Below are 12,751 nucleotides of genomic sequence, written 5' to 3' on the forward strand. Positions count from 1 at the left end.
TAAAGTTTGTGTACATAAATAAATCCCTGGCAACAGCTCCCCGTGGCGTTTATGACTTCCCATACATCATAGCTTGCTGTGGGAGGCTAAAGAGGTGCAAGCGATGACTTAACAAGGCCTTGCTCCATCTATGTCAGTTAATTAGCCCGTTGCTCTGGCAGACTAAAGACACTTGAGTGAATAGCACACTTTCTATCAGATTATCCGACCCCAGAAGTCATCAGAGACGCAGACGGGAGAAGACACAGAAATAGATCCTGACTTAGTCACTCGCCAGTCAGGCTTTCCCCCTCCTCTAATCTTTCTGTTATTATCCATCCATCATTTATTGCACACTTAAAAAAATAATAAAGTGTGAGATTTTCTTCAGTTTAAGTGAACATTTGCTTCTCTTTAGAAGTGACAGAGTTGGAAAGTCTAGTTCTTGCAAAATAAAAGCAAAGTTTCAGTTAGCGCTGAAATGATCCATTCAAACACTAGCCATGTTTACATGGACACAATTAATCGGATTGAATGCCCAATCAGATCAAAAATTCTGCATGTAAGCATGTCAGTCGTAATGTTCTGATCCGATTCAGCCGGATCAGAATGAAATTTCAATTTGAGAGAGGGGGGTTTTGTCCGATCATCATTCCGATTGACGTGCATGTACACCGCCATTCTGATGCCCACTGCGCATGTGTGCAACAGCTAGCGAGCCTCCCCGCTGTCATTTATACTGCCTGACTTTAAAAATGACACCTAATCAACGAGCGCCAGCTTTTATATTTGATTGCAAACATCCCCGTTTCAGTGATATCTAATCCAGAACTTGCATTTTGTGAAAGTAAAATAAAAATCTGATAATTGCACAAATCATTCAACAAACATGTTCAAGTTTGAACTGGAAACACGCAGATTAATTTCGGGTTTGCAGCACGGATCCTCGTTTCTGTGAACGCAGCAGCTGTTTCTGCAGCAGGTCGATGCAGTGGCGGTTTTTCCATTAGCCATAGGTCGGCGGCCGCCTGGGGGCCCCTCATGTTGGGGGGCCCCCTAGCCCTGACTGCTGGCACCCCTCTGTTAATGCTACAATGGACTATTCCTTTAAGACGCCGATGCTCAAACAGGAAGTGATTGGTAGTCATTCCAGTCCAATCCAGTTGGTGGCGATAATGCACCAAATTGTTGTTTGCCAAGTGCCATAAGACCACTAATGAGAAGAAGAAGAGAAAGCAGAAGAAGAAGAAAAGGCAGAAGAAGAAGAAGATGAGAGGTGGGAGCGTTTGTAACAAACTCGAAGCAGTAGTCAAAACATTAAGCATGAAATGGAGTTATTCTAGTGGCTCCAACAAGAGAAAGAAGCAGCTTACTTTAAAAAAGCTCTTATCTTCACTTCCAAAAGTGACGTAGTCTACTATGTCTACTATGTCTTGTCTACTATGACAAGTGGCTGTTTCTCTGCCTTCGCTCTTTGGTTTAAAATACATTCAAACTGGATACATTTAAGCTAATTTCTGAATACCCACATTAGCTCTGATCTAGCCTGCAGCGACATCTTATGGTATCTAAATTATCGGCTTGCCATAAATGGTGTGATGTTATTGTTGTCATCGTCCATGCAACAATGAACACATTGGTGTAGAGCGGGGGTAGTCAAAAATAAGTAGCAGAGAACCACAACACAAAACATCATGTGTTGAGGGCCAGTCCGGGGGCCACAAAGAAGGGTTCGCAGGCCGCCTTTTGAGAAACACTGATGTAGAAGAACTTGTTAAAATTAAAAGTAAACGCTGATACATTTTTGCGCTTGGTAAATGGGTGTGTAAAACAGCTGACACAACAGATCCTGGGTCAGTCAAGAGCGCTGCAAAAAGGCACAGCTTTTGTATTGTCTGAAATTGCATTTTTGATCAGATAATGGTACATCTTTCATTCTTAACCCTTGGTTTAAAACATTAAAACAACTAAATTTACAAAAATATATATTTTGTTTCTCTGTAACAAACGTCCGACTCCAGATTAAACAGAGTTCTTCTTGCTGCAGAACGTTCATCCTTCTGTCGTCCTGAGCTATAACTCCTCATTCGGTTTTACTGAAAGTCCCTCTTAATGTTTTGTTCATAAGAGAATTTCATTATAAACTTTCTTTTTGTCCTTTGTCCTCATCATCTGTTCCAGATCTGGGACACCGCTGGTCAGGAGCGTTTCCGGAGCGTCACACATGCTTACTACCGCGATGCTCATGGTATGATTCCTAAATATGTGTGTGTTCAAGCATGATTAACATACACACACACACGTACACACAACTTCCTCTTTCACCTGATACAACTAAAGTGTATAAGTTGCTTTAGTGGGAAGATAACTGTGTTTTGTGGATTGTCACTCTGAGGCTTTGCCAATGTTCTGGGAACAAAATGAAAGTGTAGGTTAGCCAAGTTGTTGGAAATAAATGTAAGTCAATAGGCTTTGAAACTGTGACTACCCAGCTGTGTGTCAATGGGCGGGCATAAACCAGAGGCTCGGTGCTCGCTGACAGCTATGCAAGAAAATAGACAAAACACTTAAAAATTGTGCATGTGAAACCAAGGTAATTTAATAGCGGTACTATCAGTATCTGCAACGATACCGATACTGGTATCAGTATTGATGCCGATACCGATTCCAGTATTGTGAAAGTTAACCGATACCATGAACCGACACCAATGCAGTGGCTTGAAAATGGCTTCACTGTAACTTGTCATTTCTGTTCACCTAATATTTTAGTTTTGTGATGATTTCTATTCATATATTTAACTTTTTATCTACTTTACAGTCTTTTCCTGTTGAAAGCAGATCTGTATTCCAAATCATTGCATTTTTTGTATGGTAGAAGTATCAATATCGGTAATCAGTATCGGCGAGTACTCAGATCCAAGTATCTGCATTGTATCGGTTTGGAAAAAGGGGTATCGTTGCAGCCCTATAATTTAATAAAATGCTATCCATCATTTTCGTTTTGATTATAAAAACTTCTCACCTAAGTACAATTGCAAACACTAGAAGGCAAAGTGCTTTTTATTTTTTATTTTTTTACAAATGTAAGCATCAAAATGAAATAGATATGCTTCAAGTGAAACATATTCACCTCTAGCCACCTATCTACAGTACCTAACTATTTATTTTGTTCTTATTTAGAAAAATAATGTATTTTACGTTTTTCGTGTTTTATGTTTCATGTAGTTTTCCTACAATGTAATGGCAGAATGCTCCCTTGACTGGCATCTGTAGCAGTCCAGTCACAGCGCTCAATTTTTTTGGCTGACCAATCACAGTACTCTATCAGCCAAATGGGCGGGATGTTACTCCATCTAAGTGGGACTTTGCTAAATAGTTCTATAGCAGTCCAATCACAGTGCTTTATTTGTTTGGTGGCCCAATTCACAGAATTGTGTTGGTGGGCGGGATGTTACTGACACAAAAATTGCGGTGGATTGTTTGAAATGGCTTTGGCCTCAACTTTAGTTTGTTTTGAACTTTGGTTTTTCTTTGAGTCAAGAGGAGATAGAGATACTTGAGTTTGCTTTGAAAAAGGATGTATTTGCATCTTTTTTCAATGGAGTATGGTGGACCGCGTCATTGACTTGACATTCGTAGTGATGAGTACATCACGTTGTTTAGTGTCCAGTAGCATGCAGAGAAAGACCGTAGATCCCCACCCCACGTTGAGAGCCGTCAATGCACTGTATGATAAATGATAAATGACCCACACCTGTAAGGCGCCTTTCAGAGTCAGACTCCAAAGTGCTTTCGACTACAAGATATCATTCATCCATTTACACACACATTCACACACTGATGGTGATGACCTACAGTGTAGCCACAGCTGCCCTGGGGCACACTGACAGAGGTGAGGCTGCTGAGCACAGGTGCCACTGGTCCCTCCAACTACCACCAGCAGGCAAGGTGGGTAAAATGTTTTGCTAAAGGAAACAACAGCATAAGTGTCTGTCCAAAGCCAGGATCAAACCTGCAACCTTCCGCTCACCTGACAACCCGCTCAACCTGTTGAGCTGCTGCTGCCCATAAAGAGACAATGTGTAGTTTTTACCATTAATTTCTGGAAATATCCATCAAAATGTTGAAAATGAATTAAATGATGCCCAGTTGTTGAAAAAAAATTGGTGGCTTTGTAACATATAACCATAACAAAGTACATACATCCAACATACATGGGAGCGGGTCTAAGTCTCTGGGCGACGCCATATCAGATGCCATGTTTCCTTCTACGGGAGTCCATTAGGACAAAATGCATTTACTGATTTGTAATAAACTGTTACAAAACTTTTTCCAGAAAACAAGGCATTCATTTATAATGGAGCCCACAGAAAATGTATTGAGATAATATGTGTGGGACAACTTTAAAGGACATGTAAAAGGTTGGGCAGGAATTTCTTACCAATTAAAAAAAAATATGTACAATATAAAGGAGGAATTTAATGCTGAATATTTAGGAATGAAATGTTTCTCTACCAGATGGTTGATCTGAATCCCTTTCCACCTGGACGTAGGAGATTTAAGGCATCCCATGTTTCTGTGTTTGAAACGTTTAGTTGAAAACAACTTTCTTTCAAGGAAATTTAATTACTTGAATAAACGGTTGAATTCCATCAGCTGGAACCAAAAATGCTCTCCAAATGTCGCTTCAGTGTTTAATGATTTGACATTTTGGTGGATAATCGGCATGCAAATTCTACAAATGGCATTTAATTCATATTTATATTTCAAAACATGATTACGAATAAGAGAATCTTGACATAAATTAAGCTAAGACATCTGGTAAATTATTGTCTTTCATAGACCCTTTTAGCCCTGTAGGAACCAATAGGTGTCTATTATAATCTTTGACTCAATTTTCATTAAGGCTATAATTTGAGAGAAGAAGATCCAGACCATCAGTGCAAATGTCTGAGCCAGCCCAGTGAGACCTGCCTGCCCATCTGGTGAAGGTCACCAACAAGGTCTGGTTGCTGGCTCTGAGTCCAGCACCAGCTGCGTGCTCACTCTCTTTTCTTTCCTAATTTCTTCTCCAACCTTGTTCACTGGAGTTGACTGTTTGCCATTTCCACAGCATGGAGTAAAACCATGGAGTGCAAAAGAAAAGGGGAAGTGCACCATGGATATATAACCTGAAGATATCGGTAGTACCGACATAATGTAAAACATTAAGGGTTGAATCTCAAGAGAGATCAGGTTGGATTTTTGAATAAATCTCATTTATTACATTAAATTGAATGATGTGTTAGTAGAAAACAATGTCTGTTGTTCAAGAATAAAGTAAAGAACACCTTCAACTATGCAAATGGTTGAAGCTTAATGGAGGCTAGGGACTCAGATCAGCTGATGCACAAGAAGAAAGCGTCTGATAAAAGCTATGCAGGGCTTTAGAAAGAAGCAATAAAGTGGAATTATGCATGAAGAAAATGTAAAATGAGGAAAAGAGAATTAAGCTTAATGTATTTAGAAGAGCACAGATTAAGAAGGTTTAATTTCTCCTTGTAAATTATGAGAAGGGAGGCGGAGGCTGGTACTGTCTGTGACTCCCCCTTCATAACAGAGCTGTCTGGAGAACATCTGCACCTTCACTAAATCCTAGCAACAGGACACAATTATTCGGTGAATGGTCGATGGGAAATACAAGAAATTACATGTTGACCTGGACATAGCTAGCATTAGCCTCACCTGTGGCTAACTGTTCCTCATAAAATAGCACAACAGAAGAGGGATTAGAGTTAATTAAAAGTTCAGTGGTTGAGTAAAAGGAAAAAGTGCTTCTACTCAGAAATAACACACGGTATTTAACCCCGTGTTCCTTCTGAGCACTACACGAGACTCAAAACCAATGAAGAAATATAGCATCTGAAGATCATCCTCAGTGAGCCAGACAGAAGATGATTATGATGTGAAATCATAATTTTACTCCATATCTGATGTGATAAATATGAACAAAAGTGGGAGTTTAGAGTGAAGTGTTTTATTTAGCAAACATTTCCTCAATTCAAATATTGTGATGTCACAAATTTAATCTAAATAAAATTTTAACTTTATATGATTTACAGTGAGATATTTATGTTTTAATCAACATCGTGTTCTGTTGAGCTGAATCACTTTGTGTCATAAATGAATAGTGTTGTGTGTCAGTGTGCCCTAGAACAGCTGTAGCTGCATCCCTAACCCCTCACCATCCGCGTGTGAATGACTGACATTGCCTCTGACTCAGACAGGCGCTGTAGAAGTGCAGGCCATTTATCATTTAGCTTAATTCTGAGTAGTTGAGATGTTCTGATTATATATAGTCGGATTCACCGTGACACATGGCTCTGGCTCTGGAACCAGTTTCCTTGAGAGGGGCTGGACACTCTACCACACTGGAGTTGCCCCCACTGAGACGCACCGAGCAAGGGTGGTCATACTAGTTGCCCCCAATCCTGGTGCCTGTATGTTGGGGTTTGCCCCGTTGAACAAGATGGTAGCCTCTAGGGATGTCCTGATCAGGTTTTTTTTTTTGCCCTTGAGTCTGAGTCCGAGTCATTTGATTTAGAGAATCTGCCGATAGAGCTCCGGACGTGACTCTCAGAGAGTAGACGCAATGTTGGCAGGCAACAAATGTAAACAAAATGAACTGGATCGGCTTGAATTTTCCTTCGTTGGAGTTTACTTCACACTTTAAAACCGAAGAAATCATTTTATATAGTCAGAAATTAAATAGACTAAACATCTCCGACCCTTACCGTGCACCTGGGATACTTTTTAAAAACGCCAGAATCAATCAATCCAATCAATCAATCAATCCTTTATTAATCCCAGAGGGAAATTAGAGTTTCTGTACACACAATTCAGAGAGACGTATCTCTGTGATGTGATAAAGCGGTGATAAAAACATGAGTAATGACCTGGAGTTGCATATGGCTCATTTTGCTGTTCTCATCATGCTCATATCATGCTGTATTCTTGATTTTCTGCCTTTTTGTGTCTCGTCTCTCTTTCCTGAGTGAAATCAAGCCTTTAAACAAAACCTGCACTGGCTGAGACGGGACAGATGGGCAGTGGCAGGAAGAACGATGATCAAGTGAACGAAGTATGGAGCAATTAGGGGAAAAGGTAGAGAAGCCCATGGCTTAAGGAAGATGAGTAAAAATAGTAACAGGAGAATGAAGAGAGATGGATGGAGTAGAGGCAAACAAACATTTAGGCTGTTGGTCCACTACAGCGGAGGCTGAGCCGAGCAATCCATCATCAAACTCTGTGCGACTGGTTTTCTTACACACTTGAAAACACACAGCAGCTCTCTGATACACTCTTTGTAGCTTCTTCCTTATTATGTAAAGCCACTGTTTGTGTGGCATAAAAAGACCCACATCGGAGGAAATGTCATCTGTATGCTGAAATATCGTTGCTCTTCTGATCTTCCAGTCTGGTCTGCTCTTAAGGAGCCAGCTCTCAATTATTAAATGATGCATCTACCTGCAGATTTCCACAGGATGGAGCCCTATGGCCCGTGTTTGGCAGCGGTGAATAAAAATAGCTGTTGGATTTGTCAGAGGGATAATAAATAATAAAGCCTGCACTATATTCAGTGGCTGGTCGTCAGTTTCTGTTTGTAATAAGATGGAATATTTGGGTAGTGGATATAAAACATATTAATCTGTTAAAAAACTTGTATAAACTTCTACTGCCCTCAGGTGAATGTATGGCTATTCACCCTATGCAGCGAGCTTAACATAAAAGGACATGGTTCCAGGAACGACAGGACACATCACTTTGTCTTTTTCTGAAGACCGTTTTTTCCTCTTTTAATTTGTAAGACTGTGAACATACAGTAAAATAACATGTAAGCATCAGTATTTACATATTTTGTAACCAAAAACAGGTTAGCAACATAGCTTTCCTTATGCTTTCATTCACCATCCTTATACATTCAAATAAGCTTTTAAGTAACATGAAAGTAACGAATCTTACAGAAAACAAAGCTACACGTTGATTACTTACAGATTATGGTTCAACAAACTCCCCAACGACGTAAACTGGGCTTAAAGTTGTGCGGGTTTTCTGCTCCACGCATTCTCTCACACTGCCTGAGTGAACTTTTCCGGCTGCTTACAACACATCTCCAAAGGGGGCAGTGTAGCGCACACCAAATAACCAAAGAAAAAGCAACAAACCTCAAGGGGTAATACTGCCCACTGGTGGGAAAACTGAGAAATGCCCCAGCCAAAGAAACTCAACAAAGCGACAACAGAGGGGGCAGAATACTCCCCGCCTGACATCCGTGGAATGTCATTCTCAACTAACACAAAAAACAAGCAAAATACAGTGACAAAAAGTTTCTGCTTTTAAGTACAATCCTTAGACACCAATAACACAACCTCACTAATAGGCCTTATGTAACACCTGTGTTCACCCTTGCGGAAAATCTTCACCTCTATCTTCCTTACAAGCCCATCCTCACTGGGAAAGGTTTTGGTGATAAGTCCAAGTGGCCAGTTGTTCCTATGTTCGAGTGTCTCTTTTAAAAGAACAACATCTCCTGTTTGTAGGTTAGGCTTCACTGTTTTCCATTTGCGGCGGTCGTGAAGTCCCGAGATGTATTCTTTTTTCCATCGTCTCCAGAATACATCAGCGAGGTACTGAACGCGCCTCCATTGAGCTTTGAACAGATCACCGTTTCCAAACTGACCAGGTGGGATTGGTGGGGTCGTAACCTTTTGCGTGAGCAGCATGGCAGGGGTCAGGATGACTGGGTTATCAGGATCTGCAGACACTGCTGTTAACGGACGAGCATTCACTATTGCAGTGACTTCAGCCATTAGGGTCACCAGTATTTCGTGGGTAAGTTTTGCATTCCTGTGTTCCAGGAGCATTGCATCAAGGATTTTGCGCGTGACCCCAATCATCCGCTCCCAGGAGCCAGCCATGTGCGACGCATGTGGGGGGTTGAAAAGCCACTTGCAGCCAGAGTCCTCCAGAAAGCTATTTAGTTTGCTGTTGTTGCAGCCCTGTTTGTCTATATGCAGTTCTTTGCAGGCACTCACAAAAATTGTCCCACAATCGGACCTAAGAAGTTTGACTGCACCTCTGATAGCAAAAAAACGACGCAGGGCATTGATGAATGACGACGTGTCCATTGATTCTATAACTTCAATGTGAATGGCCCGTGTGCTCATGCACGTAAATATGACTGCCCATCGCTTTGCATCTGCTTGCCCACCACGTGTTTTTCTGACAGTGACAGGCCAGGGCCCGAACACATCAAGCCCTACATGTGTGAAGGGAGGGTCAGTGGACAGCCTGTCCTCTGGTAGCTCAGCCATAATCTGTTCCTGCTGTCTGCCTCTTAGTTTTCGACAGGTCACGCAACTGAATATCATTTTGCTTATTGCTCTTTTTCCTCCCACAATCCAAAAGCCTGCAGCTCTAACTGCTCCTTCGGTAAAATGTCTGCCCTGATGGCATACTTTCACATGGAAGTGTCTTATAATGAGCTGGGACAGGTGGTGTTTAGATGGGATGAGGATAGGATTTGTTTCATCCGACGTCAACTGTGCTCGTCTTAGTCTCCCACCCACTCTGAGTATCCCATTTGTGTCAAGAAATGGGTTTAGTTTGCTAAGTGGGCTTGACCTTTTGAGGGGCATACTCTTCTCAAGCTGCCTTATGTCATCTGCATAGGCTTCTCTCTGGACGGTGCGAATGATAATGATCTTAGCTTGATCAAGCTGCTTTTCAGTTAAATGCTCACTACAGCTGTGCCAGCCTTGACAGGAGCCTTCTATGTTCTGCTTAAAGGACTGAACAATGTGTCGGAGTTTAGATATAGCTTTCAGTAGTGCATTTCAAATTGAAAACCTTTCGAATCTGACACTACTGAGAACATCCTTTGAAAGAGTGGTAACACAAGAAGTTACCTCATGACGCAGTTCGTTGTCAGTCTCTGGGTCTACAAGATCAAACGACTCTGCCTGAGACTGACCTGTTTCTGACTTGGCAAGGAATGCGGGTCCACTGAGCCATGTGGAGGCAGAAAGCTGCTTCGCAGGTAATGCGCGTGTGGCATGATCAGCAGGATTTAAGTGAGTGGGCACATAATGCCACTGGTGAGCTTGTGTAGATTGCCTGATGCGTTCCACTCTGTTGTGCACATAGACATAAAAACGCCTTGTTGTGTTGAAGATGTAACCGAGGACTACTTTGGAGTCTGAGTAGAAGCTCACCTGATCCACTGCGATGTCCAGCTCATCCACGACTAACTCTGCCACCTCGACAGCCAGGACCGCGGCACAGAGCTCAAGTCTGGGTATGGTGATGTCTGGTTTTGGAGCAAGCCGTGCCTTGCCAAGAAGGAAGCCCACTTCATTATGACCATCTCTGTCTGTGAGTTTAAGGTAGGCAACAGCGGCCACTGCCTTGGTAGAAGCATCACAGAAAACATGGATTTCCTTGGTTACTGCTGCAGAGAGTGGTATTGAGGTGAACATTCTGGGAATCTCAAGTTGTTGTAGATGTTTGAGGGAGTGTTTCCACTGTTGCCACTGCTGTAGTTTGTCTTTTGGGAGTTCAGTGTCCCATTCACAAGTGTCAGTGGAAATGTCTCTGAGTATGATCCTGCCCTCTACAATGACAGGGACAGCAAAGCCAAGTGGGTCATACACACTATTAACGACTGACAATACTCCACGCTTAGTGAAGGGCTTCTCAGTGACGGTTATCTGGAACCTGAACAAGTCTGTAGACAGGTCCCAGCCTAAGCCCAAGCTCCGCTGCATGGGTGTCTGTCCAAGGTCAAGGCCCTGCATGTCAGCCGCAAGGTCCTCACTTGGAAAAGCATTTGTGATGGTAGGACAGTTGGATGAAATTTTATGCAGGCGTATGTTACACTGAGCCAGCATCTTCTGAGCCCCACAGAGAATGTTGATGGCCTCATCAGCAGAAGGAAATGGTTTTAGTCCATCATCCACATAAAAGTGGCGTTCAATGAACTCTCTTACATCATTACCGTGCTCCTTTTCTCCCTCCATCGCTGTTCGTTTCAGTCCATAAATGGCCACTGATGGGGAGGGGCAGTTCCCGAACACGTGGACTCTCATCCTGAATTCCTGTACCTCTCCATCCAGATCATGGTTTTTGAACCACAAGAAGCGAAGGTAGTTGCGGTGGTCTTCTCTGACCACAAAATTGTAAAACATTTGCTCCACATCGGCCATGACTGCGTATGGGTCGGACCTGAAACGCATCAACACTCCCACAAGAGTATTATTGAGGTCTGGCCCTTTTAGTAGCACATCATTGAGAGAAACATTGTTGTATTGCGCACTTGAATCAAAAACCACCCTAATTTTTCCTGGCTTCTGAGGGTGGTAAATGCCAAAACTAGGGAGGTACCAGCATTCTTGTTCTGGAGCTAGAGCTGGAGCTGGTTCAGCGTGGCCCTTACTGAAAGTTTTGTCTAAAAACTCAATGTAATGGTCTTTCATTTCAGGTTTCTTCTTCAGTGTTTTGCGGAGTGACATTAAGCGACTGAGGGCTTGGTCCCTATTGTTGGGTAAACGCTGTCTGGGGGAGCGGAATGGGAGTGGAGCTACCCAGTTGTTCGCCTCATCTTTAGTGAAGTCTCTGTGCATAATTTTCAGGAACAATGCATCTTCTACTGAAAGAGCCGTTTTGTCATCATCTACTGTTTGCTGGAAAATGTGTCTGCCTAGTTCTGCTTGTGTCTTCTCGAATTTAGGACAGCTTTCTGTATATCTCTCTTTGATATGGATTTTGCTTCCACAGGGGCTAAGGTAAGTAGGGCGCCCGTTATTCAGAACGTCTGTCTTGAAAGAGTTTACTGTGGGTTTGTGGGCACCTGAGAGACAGACATCACCTACAACCACCCATCCCAGATCGAGGCGTTGGGCATAAGGTGCACTGTTTGGGCCATTTACCTGACTGCGAACCTTGTGAGCTTGGATGATGTCCCGGCCCAAGAGGAGGAGAATGTCCGCGGCTGGGTCCAGAGGAGGGATCTGTGAAGCCAGTGTGTGTAGATGAGGGTGAGCCGACACAGCCTCCTTGGTGGGTATCTCATCTCTATTATCTGGAATGTGATCACATTCTGTCAGTGTGGGCAGCAACATGGACACTTCTCCATTTACATCCTGAACAACGAAATTAGTTGCTCTGCGTCCTCCAGCCTCTGATAAGCCTGCACATGTTTTCATGGTGTATGGGAGCATAGTGCCTTTCACTTTAAACATGTCGAAGAAAGCAGACCTAGCTAAGGATGAGTTGCTTTGGTCATCCAACATGGCGTACATCCTCCTTTTCTCTTCAGGGTTTGTGCGGGGATACACATCGACTAAACAAATCTTAGAGCAGGATTTGCCCTTTAGACCTGGGCCACACACCTCTGTGCAAGCAGTTGTGGTTACAGGGCTTGAAGGATCAGACTCCCCGCCGTGGTTTTGAGGCAGGAGGTTAGAGTCCTTGATTGCCCACGGAGGTGGACCAACATGCATGGCAGACACGTGAGCATCACTATTACATTCCGAGCATTGGATAAGAGCCTTGCAATCCTTAGCTCGGTGACCTGTGGAAGAACAACACTTATAACAAATAGCATGTTCTTTGAGGATGCTTTTCCTTTCTTCTAGTGCTTTTGACCTAAAACCTCTGCATTTGGCAAGTGAATGGGGCTTGTGGTGAATAGGACATTGTCTGTCTGGGTTGAGAGCTGATGTTTGAGCCGTGA

The 12,751-nt window shown here is 42.8% G+C and overlaps 1 protein-coding gene across 1 annotated transcript in view; it reads left to right on the top strand.

Moving 5' to 3' along the window:
- Window positions 1–12,751, top strand: part of LOC107388255 (ras-related protein Rab-26) — a 168,803-nt gene that overhangs the window by 67,057 nt on the left and 88,995 nt on the right. The window contains exon 4 of the mRNA XM_015963702.3: window positions 2,161–2,227. Coding sequence (XP_015819188.1) covers window positions 2,161–2,227 — 67 coding nt within the window. The remainder of the gene's footprint in view (window positions 1–2,160; window positions 2,228–12,751) is intronic.

This window comes from Nothobranchius furzeri, chromosome 16 (genome assembly GCF_043380555.1).
Source record: "Nothobranchius furzeri strain GRZ-AD chromosome 16, NfurGRZ-RIMD1, whole genome shotgun sequence".
NCBI classification, from domain to species: domain Eukaryota; kingdom Metazoa; phylum Chordata; class Actinopteri; order Cyprinodontiformes; family Nothobranchiidae; genus Nothobranchius; species Nothobranchius furzeri.